Consider the following 21,822-nt stretch of genomic DNA (forward strand, 5'->3'; position numbering starts at 1 on the left):
GAATCAAAATAAGGAAATTTTAAACAGATACCTTGCCTTCTTATGTTTTGCATAATAGTTACTTGGAATTGGATGTATCTTTTTGACTTAACAGCACATCTCAATGGGAACTGGCTACATTTCACAAGTCAGGAGCCACTGTGGTGAGTGGCTGCCGTATTGCACGGTGCGGTTCTGCTCACTTGTTTCATCACCCAAGGCTCCAGCCTTGGAGATGATCTGAAGTTTCCCTGAACTGTGCCATGCCCTCTGACCCCTAGGCCTCCATCCATTCCATTCCCTTCTCTCAGAGTGTTCTTCTCACCTTCTCCTGGCAGCAACAACCTGTCCTTCAAGTCTGTGCTCAGACATCACCTCCTTCAGGAAGCCTTCCCTGAACGCACCCAACTTCCACCCTCTGCGGCTGGGTTAGTCACTCTCTCATCTATGTTCCCACAACAGGTGCCTCCCTCAAGACACGCTGGACCACGACCATCTGGATCCAAGTCCATCTCCCCCACTGAACCTTGAGCTCCCTGAGGGCAGGCACCGGGGCTGACTCACCCTCATGTCCCAAGCTCCGTCAGAGGACCTGGCCCAGAAGAAGCCTTAGGAAATGTTGACCAAACGATGAAATGACTTCATTACGCCCACTCTCATTTTACAGATAAGAAACTGAGGCTCAGAGAGAGGAAGTTAATTGCTCAACATCAGACACCCAGGAAATGGTGGAGCCTGGATCGGAACTCAGCTTCCAACATGGCGGTGGACATGGCCCACCTCTTGGCGCCCCCACCGAGTCTGCCTTCCTGCAAGACAGGACCGGTGGACTTGAGAGGAACTGTTGAGAATCCTGTGGAGGGAGGTGGCAGGTGGTGGAGAGTGGAGGAACCTCTAAGAGAGAGAATGAAGTCCCCAGCTCCAGGCTTTGCCCATGGCCTTCATGGTTTTGTCATCACCACATGCCATGCCTGCTTATTTACAGGATGTTTTTCTCCAAATCGACAGGCTCTGCAAAAGTCTTCAATGAAGAAAACGTTTGATAAGAAAACTGAGAGTATGAGCCAGAAAAAGTGCCAGAAGTCACAACTAATAAAAACCAACACTCATGGAAGGCTTGTTCTGGGTCAGACAATGTTCTAGCACTTTCTGTATATTAAGCATATTTTGTCTCCATAACAGCCTTGGGAAATAGGTGCTGTTTCTCTCACTTCAAGGATGAAGGAACAGGGATGGAGAAGCAACGTGCTCAAAGGCACAGCCTGTAGCTGCCAGAACTGGGGTTAGAACCCAAGAACCCCAGTTTCTAGAGTTAGTACTTTAACTATGCTACACTGTCTTCCCGGAGAAAAATGAGGTTATTTTTTAAGAAAATCAACAAGAGTACTATCTCAAGTCATTGCAAACTGATCCACCTCCACACTTGTGGACAGGAATTGCTGGGGGGCAGGGCCAGGCATTCCCAGGCAGACTTAGTGCAACTGCAATGTTTTATTACTTTTTAAAATTTTAGACTATTGTTTTGGGATGGCTTGCTGGAGAGAGGGGAAGTTGATGGAGCTTCATGAAGGTGGGTGGTCGAAACCCGTTGACAGTCTTTAAAGCTGACACTGATCCAAGGGCAGGAGGGGGCCAGGGGCAGACTCCTGGGTCTGAGGGAGGAGGGGCTGGGGGCCTGAACTCCCAGGTCTGAGGGAGGAGGGGCTGGGGCCTGGACTTCTGGGTCTGAGGGAGGAGGGGCTGGGGGCCTGGACTCCAGGGTCTGAGGGAGGAGGGGCTGGGGGCTTGGACTCCAGGGTCTGAGGGAGGTGGGGCTGGGGCCTGGACCCCTGGGTCTGAGGGAGGAGGGGCTGGGGGCTGGACTCCTGGGTCTGAGGGAGGAGGGGCTGGGGCCTGGACCCCTGGGTCTGAGGGAGGAGGGGCTGGGGGCTGGACTCCTGGGTCTGAGGGAGGAGGGGCTGGGGGCCTGGACTCCAGGGTCTGAGGGAGGAGGGGCAGGGGGCCTGGACTCCAGGGTCTGAGGGAGGAAGGGCTGGGGCCTGGACCCCTGGGTCTGAGGGAGGTGGGGCTGGGGCCTGGACCCCTGGGTCTGAGGGAGGAGGAGCTGGGGGTTGGGACTCCTGGGTCTGAGGGAGGAGGGGCTGGGGCTGGACCCCTGGGTCTGAGGGAGGAGGAGCTGGGGGCCTGGACTCCTGGGTCTGAGGGAGGAGGGGCTGGGGCTGGACCCCTGGGTCTGAGGGAGGAGGGGCTGGGGGATGGACTCCTGGGTCTGAGGGAGGAGGGAGCTGGGGCCCTGGCTCCAGTGTTTTGTGGGAGGAAGCACATTTGCCTCGTGTGTGCAGGGAATTGGTACCTGCAGAAATTCTGCAATATGAGGAAGAGTAGGAGAGGGGGAGGTTAGGAGAGACTCAAGAGGGACATGAGATGAGGAGAGGAAGGATCTGGAAGATGTTGCCTTGGAGGGAATTCTGGGGGAGAAACTGGAAAGACAGGTAGGAGGGGTGGATCCTGGGCTGAAGATCCCTCTGTCAGCAGCGTCTGAGGTGTGACCGTCCAGGGAGCCTGTGAGGGCAGGAGGCCTGGGGTGTGGCCAGGCTCTGAGTCACAAACGACTTCTCCTTCCTCCCTCCTCCCTTCCAGAGGCCCCTTCCCTGTCTTCTTTGAGAATAGGAACCCACCTACCCGGGTTTGCCCCTCATCCTCCTCTGGCACCGGGATGCTGGCTGCTCACTTTGGGCAGGCCCTTGGGGGACTCGGGTATCCTGTCTTCCTGCCAGCCCTACACATCCAGAAAACCTCTCCCTCTCCACTTGTTTGCCACCTGTGAAATGCTCAGAAACACTTACACATCCCGTTCCTGATGAAATAGGCATATTCTCTGCTCCCTCCCTTCTTCCCTCTCTACCTTCTCTTCCTCTCTCTCCCATTTTACAGACGAGGAAAACTGAGACCTGGGAAATGGAGAGAAACACACCCCTGGGCAGGGAGGCAGGGCAAGGGCTCAAGATAAGATGCAGTTTTCTTTCCAGTCTCCCTCTCTTCAGGGTCTCCTCTCCCTGACCTTAGATCTTCGGAGCTTTATTTTTCAGGTTGTAAACAAGCACATCCGCAGGAATGCAAATGGAAGGAAGGAAGCACCCCACGATGACCACGGAATGCAACTTGGCCCATGACTTCAGATTTTATTCTGTGAATATTTCATTTTACATGGCAAGGGTCACGTACATACAGATCTTTGCATCTTCCTTTGTTCGTTTTGCATCACAGAGTATAAATATTCTTGCACAACACTAACAATTCTGCATAATTATTATCCTTAACAGACTCATCATATCCCTCCCTGCGCCACTGTCCTGTTGTTGACTGAATTCACTCACTTGGGCCATGTTCAGTGTTTCCACTGTTTTGCTATGATAAACAATGTTGCAATGAATTCAAACCATGCTCCACACTTTGTTTTTGTTTTGTTTTGTTAGCTGTAATATCTTCCTAGAACGAGAATTACTGGGTCAAAGGTGGTGAACAAAGGTTTCGATTCACCCTGCCAAGCGGCCTACCACAGAAGTCGTATGATTTCCAATTCCGGTGGTGGAGGCTGCTGGTCTTAGAGCATCTTAACCAGCGCTGAGGTCTTTGTGTTTCTTGTTCTGGTTTTACGTCCTTGCTAATTTAATTGGGATACTGTTGAGGTTCTAATATGTCTTTGAGGAGAGGCAACGTCAGATATGACTGTAGGTCATCAACGCCCTTATTTCTGTGAATTTCTTGTTCAGGGTGTAGAGGTGGAGAGATTCGAGTGTGGAGAGATTAGTGATGCTTTCTCATGGTCTCCTTTATCCAATTGACATACTTGCAGACTTGCGTGTAGACACCTGGGTCATTGGGTTGGCCGCAGGGGAAAGTTCCCCAGGACACCAGGCCTTGCAGGGTCCCTTTGCACATCAGTGGTCCCCCTGAGTCACCCTGGAGGGGAAAGAGCAGATGAACTTGGGTTTCAGAGTAACCATCACTGAGGTCTCATATACCCCGCAGTTATCTTTATCCCGCGAGCCCAAGGACTTCCACTCTGGCCAATGGGAAGACACTCATCGTCTCTGGGAACCAATGGGAGGGCAGGAATTAACGCTGTCATGGAGAGAGCAAACTAGGTTCTCTGAAAACATTGGCTTGAGCCCCAGCCAACAGGACCAATCAGAGGGAAGGGGGCGGGGCTTCCAGGGGTCAGAGTCCCATTTATTTTCCATCCTTAAGGACTTCAGCGTCAAGCTAGTGGGGGAATGAGCATTAATTCCAGGGGATGGATACATGCCCTTTGAGCGTGAAAGGGGGACAGGACCAAAGACATAATTCACAGGGGCCAGTGCCAAATGAAAGTGCAGGTCCCCTTGCTCAAAAATTAAGAATTTCAAGACAGTAACAGGAGTGTGTTAAACCAAGCAAGGGACTCTCCCCAGCGTGGGGCCCTATGTCACCGCACGGCTTGCACATTCATGGAGCAGACCCTTGCTAGGGGAAAAGGGGAACCCCCCATTCTCTAGGACACACATCTCTGTCCCCTCAGCCCTATCCCTAACACACACCATCCCACCTCCCCTGAAAGCTGAGGGTACAGGTGTGAGCAAAGATAGTGGGGGTGCAGAGTGGAGGGAGAGGTGTAGAGAAGAAAAGAGTCAAAGAGAAGGGGAAGAGAAAGGTGGAGACAAGGATGGAGAGAAGAAAGGGGATGGAGGAGGGGGACAAGGAGGCAGAAATGTAGGGGCTGGGAAAAGAGGCAGAGAGAGAGGCAGACAGCCCAGAGAGAGAGGGGGAGAGCGAGAGGGAGAGTGAGAGCAAGCGAGCGAGCGAGAGAGATCCTACACAGAGAGGGAACCCAAAGGAAAACAATGAAATGAAATCAGATTTAATGAGAAGTGGGAAGACCACATTCAGAGACAGAGAGGGGGTTACAGAGATGAAGAAGGGCAACAAAGACAAAGCGAGAGGTGGTTCTTTGCCCAGGACCTGGACCCAGGTGAGGTGAGTGAGAAATTAGCTTCAGGAGTGAAGTCTCAGTAATTGCGATAAATACTATTTTAATGCAATACCTTAGAAAATAAAATTTAATATGAAAACAAAATCCATGAAAAACAGGAGATCCCAGTTTTAGATAAAGTCAGGGTCAGCACAGTCCTGCGCTGAGCCATACTGGAGCCCGAGGCAAATGGAAAATTCAGGAAGAGTGATCGTTCTTTATTCAAAATTCTGATATTTTGTTCGTCATGGACTTTTTGCATGGATTTTTTTTTCAGTCTTGCATTAGAATATGATTTATCTTGATCACTGAGTGTTTTGTGGCCCCCTTGAAGTTTGGGCTTGAAGCTAGTGCCTCACTTGCCTTCCCCTAGTCTCAGGCCCTCTTTCCCACCCCCACGGCCCAGCCAGCCCCCCTGGGCTCCCACTCTGGCCTGGACAGAGAACGGGGTAAAGAGAGCTAGGAAAGCCGGCTTGGGGGTGAGAAGGAAGGCTCAGAACCAGGGCCAGGCCCTCAGATTCTAGACGGAGGGGCAGACTGGGCTCTGTGAGGAGAGGAAGTAGCTGGGGTCCTAGGGCCAGGAGCGAGGGGGTCTCACATTGCAGGCGTTGGTCTTGGAGTCGGGAATGCCAGCACACAGCATAGAATTGCCCAGCAGGTCCTTATAAACCTTCTTGCAGTCCTCGGAGGAGATGAGCTTGACATCGGTGCACATGAGCTCCGATGGAAAGGTCACTGGTGAGGGCGGGAGGCGGGGGTCAGTCACAGGCCTGGGTCTGCGGACCCCTGGGAGCTGATGGGGAAAGGATTGGGGCCCTGGACCCTGAAGGAGGAGGGGGCTGGCGGGCTCAACACCAAGGCCATGAAAATGGGCCAGACTCCCGGGTCTGAGGGAGGAGGGGTTGGGGCCAGGACTCCTGGGTCTGAGAGAGGAGGAGCTGGGGCCAGAAATCCTGGGTCTGAGGGAGGAGGGGCTGGGGCCAGCACTCCTGGGTCTGAGGGGCTGGAGGGTGGGGGCTCTTGGATCATGGGGGCAGCCTCACCATCAGGGCTGGTGGTGGTGCCCCAGCCAGAAACGGTACATGTGGTCCCAGGGGGTGCACAGCTGGAGGGCAGGTTGACTTTCTTCACAGTTGCTGACAGTCTTGCCCTGCTATTTAACTTCACAAGCATGATGTCATTCACATGGGTCTGAGTGGAGTAGCTGGGATGGCGGAATGACCTTGTGGCCCTGATCTTCTGGGCTGACCGATCACCCAACCGTTCACTGCCCATGTGCACGTTGTACTCACTGAGAGAAGGGAGTGACATTCAGAGACAGATACTGTGACTGAGAGAGGGTGAGAGAGACCCAGAGAGAGGGTGAGAGAGACCCAGAGGGACGGGGACAGAGACCCAGAGAGAGGGGGACAGAGACCCAGGGAGAGGGGGACAGAGATCCAGAGGGAGGGGGACAGAGACCCAGGGAGAGGGGGACAGAGATCCAGACAGAGGGGGACGGAGACCCAGAGAGAGGGGGACAGAGACCCAGAGAGAGGGGGACAGAGACCCAGAGAGAGAGGGACAGAGACCCAGAGAGAGGGGGACAGGGACCCAGAGAGAGGGGACAGGGACCCAGAGGGAGGGGGACAGGGACCCAGAGAGAGGGGGACAGGGACCCAGAGGGAGGGGGACAGAGACCCAGAGAGAAGGGGACAGAGACCCAGAGAGAGAGGGACGGAGACCCAGAGGGAGGGGGACAGAGACCCCAAGGGGGGGGACAGGGATCCAGAGAGAGAGGGGGACAGGCACCCCGAGGGGTGGCTGGAGGCGCTGACTCACTTCATCATGCAGTGGGCGGCCGTGAGCACCCACAGCTCGTTGAGCAGCACGCCTCCACAGTGGAGCTGATCGCCCCTGAGCAGGGCCACCTGCCAGGGCTGGGAGCCTTTTGGACATGCGTGTCCTTCAATAATCTTGTCCCCGTTCCTGTTACATTCATCTGGATAGGGAAATGGAGAAAAATGTGGGTAGCAAGGGTCAGGAGAGGCAGCAGCCGAGGGATTTGGAGAGACAGAGATGGAAACAAGACAGACAGACAGGAATGGAGAAAGGCAGAGGCAGAAATGGAGAGCAGCGCAGGATAACGGGGAGATGGAGAGAGACAGAGGGAACCCGCTCAGAAGACACTGAGTGCAGGAGGCAGGGCCTGGGGGGCCAGAGACCCCAGGAATCAGAAGGAAGCGGGAAGAAAGGGGGCAGAGGCAGAAGAGTCTTGTCCTCTGCGGAGGCAGCTGCTGGAGGTGGGGAAGCGTCCTGACTTAGGAACTCCTTGGAGAGAGAGGGGTCCTAGAGAGGGTCACTGAGGATGCTGGGAGTCCCAGGGGCAAGGTCAGGCCCACCGGTCCGGCCCTCACCTTCTTGTCCAGCAGATCTCAGGGCTAAGGACAGTAGTAGGATCAGCATAGCGGGGAGAAGGGATCCTGCCATGGTGGCTTCTCTTGAGTCTCTTGGGGCTGCCGGGCAGAGGAAGGGTCTCTTCTGCTGAGACTAGGAAGGACAAAGAGTTCAGGAGGCAGGAGTCCAGGCCCCCAGCTCCTCCTCCTCCGGACCCAGGAGTCCAGGTTCCAAGCCCTGCCCCCTCAGACTCGGAGTCCGGGCCCCCCTGGCCCCCTCCCGCCTCGGACCCGGAGTCCCGGCCCCCAGCCCCTCCTCCCTCAGACCCAGAAATCCAGGCCCCCAGACTCCCTTTCTCTCCGGACCCGAGAATCTGGGCTCCCATCCTTCCCCATCCAAAGTCTGTATCCTCAGTTCCTCTTTCCCTAAGAGACCCAAGATTCCAGACCTCCAGCCCCTCACCTCTCAGAACCAGGAGTCCAGGCTTCCCACCCCCCTCCCCTCAGGAGCAGGAGTCAGTTGTCCACCCAGCCTCATCGCCCCCACCCCAAATGAGGCCTGTTCTCACCTCAGGAGGGTCTAATCTGACTTGGGCTCCAGACTGACCGGGAGCCAAGTGTCTCTTGCCCTGTGCGGGCCGCTCTCTTATACCACCCCTGCCCCCGCCCCCAGCGCCCTGGGGTGCAGGCGGAGCTGGCACTGAGACGCCCCCTTCCTGAATTTGTTGCTATCTTGAACCCTTGCGGCAGCTAAAGCTATTGGCCGAAGCCTATTCCTTCTCCACCCTCCTTCCTGAGGCCCGGGTCCGGGCGGGACCCAACAAGTTCGCCCCCGCACATTTTGGCCCCACCATCCCAGGTGGCTGCTCCGGAGGGAGGGACCAGGAGCTGGCTCTGAGGGGCGGGGGCAGGATTCAAGGAAAGGCAGAGCTCAAGGGATGAGCTTTGGCTTGGGTCGTCTTCTGGGGCTATTTTTCTTGCCCTCATCCTCTCTCAGCGGTGGCCTAGACCCTACACCCTTATTCTGACCAACCTGAGCAAATTTTTCCAGGCTGCATCCCAGTTGTGTCTTTGAGCCTGAACCCATTCCCAGCCCTAATACACGAGTATGAATTAAAAAAAGAAGGCTTTCCCTAACTCCACCCCCCTAAATGCTTACTGTTACCAAGCACATCTGTGTTCTCATAAGATACATAGATTTCCACAAATATTATGTATTCATAACAAAAATGTGCTAAACTTTCTCTAATATAATTTTTTATTTACTCTATAAAATATCTTGGACAATTTTTCCTCTTAATACGTTTAGATCATTTCTCCTTTTTTTTTTTTTAAAGATTTTATTTTTTTCCTTTTTCTCCCCAAAGCCCCCCGGTACATAGTTGTATATTCTTTGTTGTGGGTCCTTCTAGTCGTGGCATGTGGGACGCTGCCTCAGCGTGGTTTGATGAGCAGTGCCCTGCCCATGCCCAGGATTCGAACCAACAAAACACTGGGCTGCCTGCAGCGGAGCGCACGAACTTAACCACTCAGCCACAGGGCCAGCCCCATCATTTCTCCTTTTTTTAAAATAAGGATTCATAATATTCCATACTAGCGTTGTATCCTGATTTATGTAATCTGTTTCCAATTGAAGTACATTTTGATACTTTTAAATATAATCATGCCAGGAAGAACTTTGTACATTCATCTCCGCTCACTGCATCCATTTAAGGAGTATCTATTAAGCATTTACTCTGTGCCAGAAAGTATTCTGGCTGCTGAGGGCACAGCAGTCAATGAAACAGACAAAAATTCCTTCACAGAGGCTCTTGTTGTAGTGAGTGGGGACCGTGAGTACAGAAAGAAGTATATAAAATATAAAGCTTGTGAGAAGGGGGTAAATGCTGTGGAGAAAAAGAAGACCAGGGAAGAGGGATGGTTCTCTCCACTCCCAGGGTCCCCTGGGGTTACAGTATTATGAGAGATAATTGGAAAGATTGCACATGAAGATGACATTTGAACAAAATCTTGAAGGAGGTGGTGGATAGATCCATGTAGCTACTTGGAGGTAGTGAGCTCTGGGTGAGTTAGGCAAGGGATGTGCCTACAATGTTCTAGCAGGGAAGCCAATGACTGGAGCTGAATGAGGAAGGGGAAGAAGGACAGGTAAGGAGGTCAGAGGCATGATAAGATCTAGATGAGATAGGGCCTTGAAGACCAATGTAAGACATTGGCTTTTCCTTTGAGTTAGATGGAAACCATCATCCGATTGTTACTTAGAGGCAAATTCCTAAAAGTGGAATTGATCCTAACTTCTCAATCAGACCCCAAAATGTGATTCATTCCTTAGCTCTGAGCCCAAACCTTATCTCCTTATATCTTGACCTCAACCCAACTCTATCTTTGTCCCGTAATTTGACGCCCCCCCCCCATAGATGTTATTGTTGCTTACCCAAGCTTTCACTCCTTCTGTCTTTCTGTCAGAACCCAGGTTTTCTTTGGATTATCTTTTATCCTCATCATGACTATAAGCTTTACTGCACCAAGCATGGAAGCCATATTCTGTTTGCCAGTGATTAGTTTAGAAACAGACATGGGATGCAGTTCTGGCCAATCAGGAGTGAGGGGAAGACCCCTGGGCACTTCTGGGAAAGGCTTTCTTATTTCCAAAAAGAGACACTGGGAAACTTATTTTTTCTTCTGCTAAATGATGTCCCTTCTGGGTGTAAATTCTGCAACTGTGGCAGCCCTCCTGGAACCATGGAGGGAAGTGGCCGGTGGATCAAGCCAAAACATTGAAGATGGCCAAAACAGAGCTGGAGATCATCAGAGCCTTTCACGAAGTCACTGAGCTGGTGAATTAACTAACCACAGAGCCTCTTCATCTCATGACTTCCTCAGGTTTCCTTTCTGTTCTATAGTTTATTGGTCCCCAAAGCCAAAATCTTCCTTACTGATATGTCCATGTTGAACCCAAATCTCAACTCAGATCCCAAATCTGATCCCAAACCATGAATCCAAATCCAATTCTAACTCGAATCTATATCTTGTAACCACATTGATCAACAAACCCAACCCTACCTGCAGTTCCAGCTCTGTCTCCAGACCTCCTCCTATATCCTCTCTCAGACCCAATCCTTTATCTGCTTAAGAAATACATACTGAGGACAAGCTAGGTACCAGGCTGGGTTTGGTGCTGAGGATCCAGTGGTGCACAAACCTGGACAGAATATCTTCCTCCAAGGAGCCAACAGTCTAGCGTAAAAGAAAAATAACCAAATAATTGATAAACAAACATAAAATTACAACAATGATGTGTGCTCCAAAGGAAAGATGTGGAGTATTATAAAAGCACTTCCAAGGGGTCTTGGACCCAAGAAATGACAATGAGCTGAGTGTGAAAAGAATGGTAAGCATTAACTAGAAGGAAATGGAAGCAGCCTGGAGAGTGTATCATGTAGTGGAAACAGCATGTTTAAAGGCTCTGAGAAGGAAGGGGAGTATGGATGGAGCTCAGAGACCAGAGGTTGGCTAGAACCAGGCAACATAGAACGTTGTATGTCATGGCGAGTTTGACCTTATCCTGTGGACAATGGTGAACCACTTGGACTTTAGTCAGAAAGTGACGTAACGAGATTTGTATTTTCAAAATATCAACCTGGCTGCTATATTAAAAATGGATTTTAAGGGAATGTGGGCACCTGAGGAAGCCATTGTTGTTGTCCAAATGAGAAATGATGGTAACTTGGCTAAGGCCATTTGGGAGGTGGAGATGGCAATGAGTGGATCGATTCAAGATGCTTTTACTAGAGAAAATCAACAGGTCTCATCAATGGATTGAGTGGAGGTTGTGGTGGTGGAGACAGAGGGTAAGGCTTCAGGGTCTCTTGCTTGATGGATGGTGGTGCCATTCATTGAGAAGGCAAGGTCAGATATGATCAAGAGCTTAAGAGAGGGTGAGAAAGACCTCAGTTCCTGACTTCAAGCATAATTCTAACACCAATCATTACTTTGACACAACTCTTAACACCAATCTTGACACAAGCCTGAGTCTTAACCTGAAACCTCAACTCATACCCAATTCTAACCCTCAGTTCTGCTTCATCCTTGACCAACTCCAATTTATACCGCAACTTGGAACCTATTCCTGACCAAATTCCTGACTCCAAATATCAACTCAAGCTATGACTCACACCCCAATCAACCTTAACCCTGACTCTCGACGCGAGTCCTGAACAACTAACCATGAGCCAAACTCAACCTTGACCCAAACCCTGAATGTCACCATACCCTCAATCCCAAATCTGACCCCATGCACAACTCAGACTTGTCCTCTTCCCTATCATATTCCTGGAAGCAGTGACATCCTCCCCAAGAACCCATCCCTAACTCACATCCGACGCCAATCCTAACACTCTGATCCCAATCCCACCCCTATTCTCATTTCCAGCCCAATTTATCCCTGAAATCCCATCCTCATTTCCATGCCCAACTCTTTCACCCACCCCTTCATCAATTTTACACACCACCTTGACCTTTTGTTTCACAAAAAGTCTACCCACTAACACCATACTAATGTTGATCCCATACTGACAAAATTCAAGCTAAGTCCCCCAAACTTCTGAGACACTGACTCTCATCAAATCCAAAATTAGACCCCAGAACTCAGACTCCTGACCCCACCAATTCCACAGCATCACCCTGGCCTTGAGGGGTGTCATATTTCCTAACTTGGACTCCCAAATCAGACCCAGGCCACTTGACCTCACAGCCTCATGACCCAGCAATCTCTATCTTTCCCTCCTGACTTCCCAAGGAGAGGAGTTTTGGCAAGACTTCCAATATGTTATCTCCTGCCCGAATCTTCATCCCTGGGTTCTCCCCTCAGCTCTCTACCTCCTCAACATCCTGTTAGAATGAGGAAAGGAGCCCTGGTATTCACTCCTAGATCATCAGAACTTCTCTTCTGCTGTGCTTTGCCTATCTGTCTTTCTGTGTTCTTCATTATTTGATCTGATTTTATTGCTAATCACTGGTCTTCACAAGCAGAGAGAATGTGTCTAATGTTCACTGGTGTTTTCTTTAGTACCCAGCCCAGCCCAGGGAACATAGGAGATACTTAAATACTAGTTTGCAAACGACTGGCACCCACAGATCTGCCAACCTTAGACTCAGCCCTTCCTTGATCCCTGTATCATTCAGCCATGGGGTGTGATAGAAAGAAGTTGGTCTTACAAGTCAGACCAACACAGGTGTGAACCCTGGTTGCCTTCCCTGTGATTTCAGGTAAGTGACCTAATTTTTCTGTGCCTCACTTTGCCCCTCTCTATAGTAGGGGAAAGCAATCCCAAGGAAAATGGGAGGATTAAATAAAATTACAGAGAGGAAAATAGATGGGCACACAATGGGCACTGAATTAATATTAGCTGCCTTACCCCATCATCCAAGGAGTGAAGCACCTTCCATTTCTTGTGTACCTACTGTGTGATGTGTTGGGTGCTTCTCAAACCTCATGGCCATTCCTCATGTGGGTCCAAGCAAGGATTGTCTTCCCCATTTTATAGATGAGAAATTAGAAGTTTGAAAGAGATTAGATCACTTGAGCAAAGTCAGACAGTCGAGGAGTCAGAAGAGTCGGAATTTGAGTGCTGGGCATCGCCATGGTGTCACCATTGCACAAACCCACACTCTGGGACAACCTCACATACCCTCAAGAGTCTCACGGCTCAAAATGAACTCAGAACCCCAGGGGCTTATTATTAAGGATGCACACCCCCATGTTGGTGATAGCCCCAAATACCAGTCCTCCCGTGCCCTTTGGCTTTAGTACCTGTTCCTAAGTTGCATCCAGACACCAAGCCTCATACCTCCTTGGCCCTCAGATCTATGCTGAACCTTTGTCTGATGACTCATCTTCCAGCTCATGATCACACCTGAGAACTGGCATCCGTCTGTCTTGCCAGCTGTGCCTTGCCCTGAGGGAACCTGGATATTGTGACCCTGGAACCTTCTGATTCAGCCCGTTGTGTTCTGGAACCCATTGTTTCTGACTTTCTGGATTCCTTTCCTCCTTCTTTCAAGAACAGCTCCCTACTTCTTTTGGGAAGCTGCCCCTTCATTTCATATAGTTTTGGTGGAACTGTCAATCACAGTTCCCCAAACCCTTCTACCTACCCACCCACCCATTGGGATGGACACTTGATCCAAGCTAAGTCATTGAACATACTGCTTCCTTTCTGGCAACAATGATGGATCAAAGGGGTGAGCTCAGTTCAAGCTGAACCAATCAGAGTTCTTCCCTGGGATTAATATCAAGATGCAGTGAGAAAAGAAGGTTTTTGTTTCTGCTGGGTTTGCTTAACTGGGTCTGTCTGTAGCAGCTGTGTTCCCTTCGCTGTGAAGAAGTCTTTACAGAAGCTAGAAATGAGATCCACAGGAGAGGAAAAGAGGCAAGCAGAGATGAGAAACAGCTCACACATATGGGAGAGAGAAACAGAGACAGAGAGAGGCAGCCAGAGTGACAAATAGTGTCACAGAGAGACAGAGAGAGTCACCATTTCAAGGACTAAAGACTCTGGTACCCATGTCACCTCCTTGACATCATGAACCATCCCCACAGCCACCTAAGCCAATCAATGCCCTCGTCCATAAGCCAGTTTGAACCAGGGCTCTGACACTTGTATCCAAAACTCCCTGATGGAGGCAGAAATAAGCTCCCTGACTCACCGGGTCCTTCCAGCTTTTGTCTGCACTTTGGTGCTCCGATTTCCTGCCAGATTCCACAGTCCATGATTCTATTCCTGAATTTCCAATTGGCCCTTGGACAGGCCCCTTCCTCTCCTTGGCCTCACCCACCCTTCTCCTTAATACCATAGATGCATCTTCAAATCCTGTCTGGTTTACACTCCGTTGGGGACATTTAAATATCACCTGGATATTGGGTGATATTAAGGAATTATTATTAACTCTGCAAGACGTGATAACATAAGGTGGTCAGGTTTAAAAAGAATCTATCTTTTAGAGCAGGGATTGGCAAACTTTTTCCAGGAAGGACCAGATAGTAAGTATTTTAGCTTTTGTGTACCAAGAGACAAAATCGAGGATATTATGCAGGTACTTACATAACAAGAGAGAAAATAAATTTCCACTCATTTTTAATTGATGAAATTCAAAATACAATAATGATCATTTAACACAAATTTTTGTCATACACCTCCATTAATGAGAAAAATGGAATTATTTTTTGGGAGATAACATCTTGCTTAATTAGTGTTCAGAGTTAGTGTTCCCTGTCATCAAATCAAATAGTAAAAATTATTTTTAGATCTTGGGATTTGGCCTACCAGCCGTAGTTTGCCATCCTGTTTTTAAAATATGTGATGAAATATTTAAGAATGAAATGATGGCTGAGATTTGCTTCCAATCAAAAATATTCCAGCACTAGGGAGGTGTATGGGAGTACAGGTGAGGCAAGAATTGGTTTTGCACTAAGTTGGATGGTGGCATGTAAGGGTTCATTCTGCTCTTCTCTCTATTTTATATATGTTTGAAAATTTTCATAGCAAAAGTTATAAAGCAATTCTTCAGGTTGAGATGACCCTTGAGTAGTCCCTCCGGAAATGCATCCCTGGCACCAGGGGTTAGTATCAGGTATGACAGACTTCCTCAGGATTTATGGTGTTAGAGAGTTTTCATGGAGGATCAAGGAAGCTGATATACACAAGGACATCACTCACATCCACAGGCCTTGCGGAGAACAAGCCCCACCCACAGCCCTGGACAGTCACGTCTCATATCACATGACTTCAAATAGCCACTGATTGGATAAGGTTGGTCACCTGACCAAAATGCAGGCAAACCATTGGCCATTCAGTGACCTATGATGTGGCTGAAGAAGAAAAGAGGAGCTGGACCATTGGATTCTCTTGCATGAGAATATAATCTGAGAAATCTTGGGTGAAGCAGTTGGTGGTAGTTGAAGGTGAAGTTCAAAGGCTGTGAGGCAGGGAGAGAGACTGGAGCATCCCATGAGGGAGCATACACTGTGAAAATGCGGAAGCATGAAGCAGCGGAAGGAATGATAGAGTCAAACAAATGAGTTAGGTGGTTGGTAGCAAGAAAGGAATGGAACATACCTGAAGGGAGATGAGACAGACACAGAGGACAGCCGAGCTCTACCTCTTTGCAATTTCTTTATATCTTTACCCGCTTCACACATCTCCCCCAAAGCAACTTACATTAAGCCTTTGCTCTAATGAAAACTCCCCAAAATGTCCTTTTCTCCAAGCTTCAATTTGGACACGAGCAATGAAGCAGCTCATCTCCCTTTACCACAGTAGTCACCTCCAGACAGCTCTAAGTGGTGAGAAAGATTTCTATTTCTCTCGATAAAAACAAAACAAAACAAAAACCTGTTTCTCAGACTTTTGGGGGCTGTCAACGTTCTATTTCTTGACCTGGGTGTTGGTTTCCTGGATGTTCATATGTGAATATTTAAGATGCTTGTATATTTCCTGCACCCTACTTGGTATGCCTCACAGTTTTAAAAGTAGGGGAGGGGAAATCTCCCCGCAAAGGTTAGAAACACTTTAGCCGCTCAGAAAAACCAAACAAAAACCGTTTCAAGCCTGTCTTTCACAGGCCAGGCCATTGGATATCTGGAAATACTCACATATTTTCTCTCCCCTGAAATTAACCTCCCTTTCCTCCAAGTTCTAGAAAAAAGGGAATCGCTTCAGGCAAAGGCGATGGCCAGAGTGGCCGTGGGGGTCTTGGTCTCTCTAGCCTACCTATCAAGCCCCCCAGCAGGGCGCAGACCCCCACCCTTGCACCCTTCCTGGCAGGGCGGAAGCACAGACAGGCAAGGAGCCACACCCGAGGTTGTGAGTTTATTAAGGGGGGTCCAGAGCTCGCCCTAGAATCTGCCCCTGCTGCCTATGGTCTTCTTGATCCAGTCCAGGTAGCGGCAGATGTTGGTGTAGACGCCAGGTTTCTCGGGCCGCCCACAGGGGTCTGAGCCCCAGGATGTGATGCCCTGAAGGACACCCCCACACACCAGCGGGCCCCCGGAGTCGCCCTGGAGGGAGAGAGGAAGAAAAGAGGTTCACTCAAGATGCTCACAAAGCTCCTTTCTCGGCGGTACCCAGCGTTTGGTACCAGTAGCATGATTGGTTCCCTCTAGCCAATGGGGGATAAGAGCATCATCCCCTGGGACCAATGGTGAGAGAGAGGGGTGGGGCTTCCAGGTATGTGGACCAATGAGGGGAGAGAATGCTGTCTCCAGGGTCCAATCCAGAGAGAAGACAGTAGAGATTACACGGAGCAGGCTGAGCTGATGTCTCCTCCGTTCCTGCCCACTGGTGAAGAAATCCCGGAAACCAGTTCCCAAACATAGGAGAAAGGAACAGGCTTCTTGTGGACACGAACACAGGTGCACACACACCAAGAGACAATGGCAGGAGTCTTTGTGGGAAGAGACCATTGTCTCTACAAAACCATCCAGATGGATTGGGCTTCATGACAGGATCACGGGTGGAAATGACACCATTCCTGGCCAATGGGGAAGAAAGCACTGAAGCATCGTCTTCAGGGGCCAATCATTAGCCAAGGAGGTGGGGCTTCCATGAAGAAGACAAAGCCAGGGGGAACCCTCAGGGTGGGAGGTGCAGCTAATAGGAAAGAGAATGTTCTGTCTATGGCAAATCCCAAGAATTGTCATCTTGGGAATGGGGAGCTCATTGAGGGAGCATTGAAGTCAATGGCACCATTCCCTGGCCATTTGGGAAAAGAGCATTGTTCCAAGGAACCCACGTAGAAGGCAGCCGTGCTAGGAAACCCAGTCAAGTCCCAAGAAAAATGGCTGACTCCCTAGTCAGTGATAGAGTCAGCACAAATTCCAGCAACACTGAGAGAGGGAGCTTGCATGCCCTCTAGCCTCAGGCTGTCTCCCTCATGGACCTCTCCTCTCACTCCTTTTGACTCCTTCTCCACCCTGCATTCCTTCCTGCAGGCAAGGTTCCCAAGAAAATGACAGTGACAATTCGACATTCCTGATCCCTGTGCTGTGTGGCCTCCAGGGAGTGTGTGGCCTTCTCTGAACCTGCTTCCTACTCCGTAGAGGTAGGGGCAACCTCTCTGGGTGCTAACTCCTTGAGCTTCTACAGGGTGGTAAGGGAGGAGGGGGGAGGGAAGAAGGTTTCAGAAGTCACTCACCTGGCACGTGTCAGCCCCGCTGTTGCTCCCTGCACAGATCATCCCATCTGTGACTTGCCCAGGGTAGACATCCTCACACCGCTTCTGGGGAAAGATTTCTACTTCTGCACAGTTGAGGGTGTCAGGAAAATTCTCTGAGGAGGCAGAGGTTGTAAGTTACTGAAGAGAGCAACGCTTTCCCTCTGATCCTTCCTGGATCTAACCTCCCTTCTGTCCATCCATAGCTACACGGGATGGTGTGTGTGGGGCAGAGTTTCTGACACATTTTGAAAGGGACATCACTTCTCATCACATTAAACAAAGTCCTGGCCCCTGCTGTTTCCTTTCCTCCATCTAGAGAAGAGCCCTCACACCCTACCTTCTGTTTCTGGCCCCGAGTCATCTTCAAATTAAGGATCAGGTGACCAGGGGGACTGGGGGTGCCCCCTTGTGACTCCTCTGACCCTTTCTTTCCAATCTTCCCACTCCAGACCACCAGATCCTCCATCTCAGCTAAATCCTACTTCTTCTAAATGTCACCTCTTCCTAGAAGCCTTCCCTGAGCATTCTACTTAAAACACGGCCTTTCCATCACTCCTTTTCCTCTTAGCCTCCATGATATTCCATCATAGCATGTAACTCTACCTAATGTTTTATTTTATTTGTATTTGTGTGTTGTCTATTTCCCCCACCTAGCATGCAACTCCCTAAGGCATAAGGACTTCACACAGTACAACCCCTGAGGCACACCAGATGCTCACAAAGAAGTGTTGAATTAATGATTGAAAGTGGAATTCATCTTTCTTATGGATCTTTGAGCAATAGACTTGAAGGGAGAAAACTTCTGTCTGGCACTCTGTGTGCAGGAAGCTATATGCTTACCATCTCATTTACTCCTCACAATGGCTCTTTAAAGGAGGGATGTTTTCATTCATTCCATCATTCCTTCATCTATGCATTTATTTCACAAATATTTATTGAGCGCCTACTGTATACCAGCGCCATCCTGAGCACCAGGAACATCCAGTGAAGAAAAGAGATGCAACCTGAGCCCGTATGGAGCTTAAAAATCTATCGATTAATTATCCCCATTTTACAGATGAGGAATGTGAGGCTGAGAGAAGGGAGGGGACTTGCCCAGAGCCATGGTTTGAACTGACCTGCCTGATTCCCGAGCAGGCGGGTTTCCACGGCATCCCGCTGTCTCCTTAGAAGTAGGAGTCAGACAGGCAGGGACCTGAATTCTGGCTTTGCTGCTTCGTGGCCAATCACGTCGCCTTTCTGAGCGGAGCCCCAATTTTTTTCATTGCGAAGCAGGGTGAGGGGTTCCCTGGACTCGGAAGTCCCAGAGGGAGGACCTCCATGGAGGTGCAGACTTTTGGATGTGGAGTGAGGAGGGAGCTCTGGACCTAGCCTGTGGATCCTGGAGGAGAAAGAACCTGGACTCCTAGATGTGAGGGCAGAAGGGATCTGGGGCCAGGAATCTTGAGCTCAAGAGGAAGAAGGTGCTTTGGGACCTGTTTTCTTGGACCACTGAGGAGCCTGTAGATCCCATGTCTGTTAAGAAGTTTCTATAAAATCCTGTACAGCAAAAGTCTCATAACATGGTGCTCTCCATCATAAAGGAGGCATGCATTCATTGAGCTACTCATTCATTCATCCTTCTACTTTTCTGAGCCTTGCTTAACAATCTGCTAGTTTGCTTTCTTTCTCCTGCCACTCCTGTTAATATTCTGGCCTTCAAGGTGAATCTCAAGATCACAATTATTTTCCCTTCTTTATCTTCTTCTGAAGGCAAAGTTTTGCCAATGTCTTGGGGTCCACTGGGCCAACCAGCTCCTCCTCTCCCTCCTACTACCTCGAGGGCTAGTGATAGAGCCCCAGCCTGAGATGGTGCAGTTCTGGCCAACTTGAGGGCAGCGATCTGTCAGTTTGATGGGCTTCACTTTGGGCCCCAGGGATGCCCGACCACGTAGTCGAATGAGCATCAGGTCGTGATTGTGGTCCTCACTGCTGATGTTGTAGCAGGGATGCGGGATGGACTGAGCCACAGCCATCTCTTGCTCTGTCCCTTCCTTATTCTGCAGACTGTGATCTCCCAGGCGTACCGTGTACTTCCTGTAATGGTGGAGGGTTAGTTTAGGACCCAGGCAGGAAGGAGTCTGGGACCCCAGCCCCCTCCTTCCTCAGACCCAGGAGTTGGGGGCCCCCACTTCCCTCTTGGACCTCCTTTCTGATGCCCAATCCCCCGGTCTCCCCTTCCTGAAATGAGGCCCCAGCGCCCTCTTTCCCCAGGCATCCACTCACGTCTTTTTACAGTGGGCTGCCGTGAGGACCCAGCTGTCACCTATGAGGACACCCCCACATTGCAGCCGAATACCCTGGAACAAGCCCGCCTGCCAAGGCTGTGAATGGGCCTTGCACTCGTGGCCGTCCAGGATTTTGTTCTCTTGTGCCAGGAAGTGTCCTGCTGGTGGAGGGAGAGGGCTGGATCACCACCCTCTGGGGCACAGCGCTGGGCCATGCAAAGCACCGTGGGTTCAAAGGGACACACAGCAAGTTCTCTGCCTGCCTCTCCCACATCCACATGCCCTCACCCCTGAGGCCCTGGCTGCCACACGGATACACATATCCACCCCTGTAAGCCCCTGAGTCATCGCACATAGAGTCACACACCCGAGCACACTTCCACATACATCCACGTGCCCCGTACACTCCCGTGTCTATCTGCGCCTCCCAAACAGCCCTGCTGGCTTGATGTGCTCGTGCAATAAACAGCATCCACTTGACGCACTCCTACTTGCTGCCACGTGCTCCCTCCACCCTCAGGAAAGCCCACAGAAGCTCCCACATGCCATCGCTTGCTTCACCACCCCTCCCCATGCCACCACATGCACCCACATAACATCACCATCACGGCATCCCTGTAGGCTTCCGTGCTGCACCACTGATGCCTTCCAGCCCCCCTCACCTGCCCAGGCTTCCAACAGCAAGAGGAGAAACATCCAGGTCCAGACAGCAGCCGGTGGGGGACGTCCCATGGTGGAGTCTGGGAAAGGAAGAGGGTGGGGCTGAGTCACGAGGATGGGGGAGAGGGACTTTGAGATTGGGGAGGGAGGAGAGCATCCGGAGCTGTTCTTCTGGGTCCTGCAGGAGGAGGGGACTGGGGCCCTGGATTCTTGGGTCTGAGGGAACGGAGCTCTGGGGGGGGGGGCTAGATTCCTGTGTTCCACTAGAGGAGGGAGTGAGGCTCCTGGTCTCTGGGGTCTGAAGGAAGAGGGAACTGGGAGCTGGGACTCCTAAGTCTTGAGGAGGAGGGGGGCTGGGGCCCAGATTCCTGGGTCTTGAAGGCGGAAGGGATCTGAGGTTGAGGTCCTGGGGCCTGGAGGAGGAGAGGCCCCCCGGGATGATGCCTGTGTCTCAGGACGGCATCTCACCTTACAGAATCCAGGGGGCGGGGTCACCTACTGACTCGGACCCAGAGGAAGAGGCCCCAGTACTTCAGCTGTCTGCCTGGTACAGGATTATGGAGCCTTTTATCTGGGAATCCCCGCCTCCTGCTCCGCCTCCGTGGCTCCTGAGGCTGCGGGGCATCTGGGAAGTGGAACCCTGGGTATCAGTGAGGAGGGGCGAGGGGCTGAATGGGACATCTTGAGGGAAGAGGGGCTGCAATCTGGGACTTCGGAAGCAAGGGAGAGGAGGAGCTCAGTGCTGTAACTCCTGGATCTGAGACAGAAAGGTCTGGGGGCCAGGACATCTGGGTTTGAGGGAGGAGGTGCTGGGGGCCTGGACTTCTGGGTCTGAGGGAGGAGGGGCTGGGGGCCTGGACTCCAAGGTCTGAGGGAGAAGGGGCTGGGGGAGGTGACTCCTGTGTCTGAAGGAGGAGCGCCTCGGGGGCGGTGACTCCTGTGTCTGGGGGAGGGGGATGTTGGAGCCTGAACTTGGGTCTTGAGGGAGGAGGGGCTGGCAGCTGAATTCTTAAGTCTTTTTGGAAGGAGGGATTTGGAGCCTGAGTTTTTGTGGGAGGAAGGGGCTGCTGCCAGGAACCTGGAAGGGAAGAAAGGCGAGTCCGACATCTGAGGGCTGATCGGGCCCCGCCCGCTGCCCCCTGAGAGATGTGCGATCTGGGAAGGCAGGTTTGGGAGGCACCGTGACCTGATTGCCCCTTCCCCTGCGGGCGACGGGACCAGCCCGAGCAGATCCCAGGAGGCTTGCTGCAATAGGGCTGATGGAGACAGACTTCAGGCGGGATCTACGAAGGGCTCAAGGGGAATTGCAGCGCGG

General features: G+C 51.1%; 2 protein-coding genes across 5 annotated transcripts; both read right to left on the reverse strand.

Annotated features, from left to right (window-relative positions):
- Positions 1 to 3,147: 3,147 nt before the first annotated feature.
- Positions 3,148 to 8,035, reverse strand: KLK7 (kallikrein related peptidase 7). Its single transcript, XM_014866924.3, has 6 exons — positions 7,935 to 8,035; positions 7,387 to 7,519; positions 6,812 to 6,971; positions 6,034 to 6,281; positions 5,589 to 5,725; positions 3,148 to 3,942 (listed from the first exon to the last, which is right to left on the reverse strand). The coding sequence occupies exons 2-6, from the start codon at positions 7,457 to 7,459 to the stop codon at positions 3,787 to 3,789; spliced, it is 774 nt and encodes a 257-aa protein (XP_014722410.1). The 5' UTR covers positions 7,460 to 7,519; positions 7,935 to 8,035; the 3' UTR covers positions 3,148 to 3,786.
- Positions 8,036 to 16,218: 8,183 nt separating this feature from the next.
- KLK8 (kallikrein related peptidase 8) lies at positions 16,219 to 21,090 on the reverse strand. 4 transcript variants are annotated; one of them, XM_014866868.3, is made up of 6 exons: positions 20,976 to 21,090; positions 20,510 to 20,587; positions 19,846 to 20,005; positions 19,397 to 19,656; positions 17,560 to 17,693; positions 16,219 to 16,423 (listed from the first exon to the last, which is right to left on the reverse strand). In XM_014866868.3, exons 2-6 carry the CDS (start codon positions 20,577 to 20,579, stop codon positions 16,262 to 16,264), a joined length of 786 nt encoding a protein of 261 aa, XP_014722354.1. In that variant the 5' UTR covers positions 20,580 to 20,587; positions 20,976 to 21,090; the 3' UTR covers positions 16,219 to 16,261. The 4 variants fall into 4 exon arrangements, with proteins under 4 accessions (XP_014722354.1, XP_014722346.1, XP_044614802.1 ...); XM_014866860.3 differs by having other exon boundaries at positions 19,846 to 20,008; XM_044758867.2 differs by having other exon boundaries at positions 20,450 to 20,587.
- Between the last annotated feature and the right edge of the window lie 732 nt (positions 21,091 to 21,822).

This window comes from Equus asinus, chromosome 26, assembly GCF_041296235.1.
Source record: "Equus asinus isolate D_3611 breed Donkey chromosome 26, EquAss-T2T_v2, whole genome shotgun sequence".
Classification (NCBI taxonomy): domain Eukaryota; kingdom Metazoa; phylum Chordata; class Mammalia; order Perissodactyla; family Equidae; genus Equus; species Equus asinus.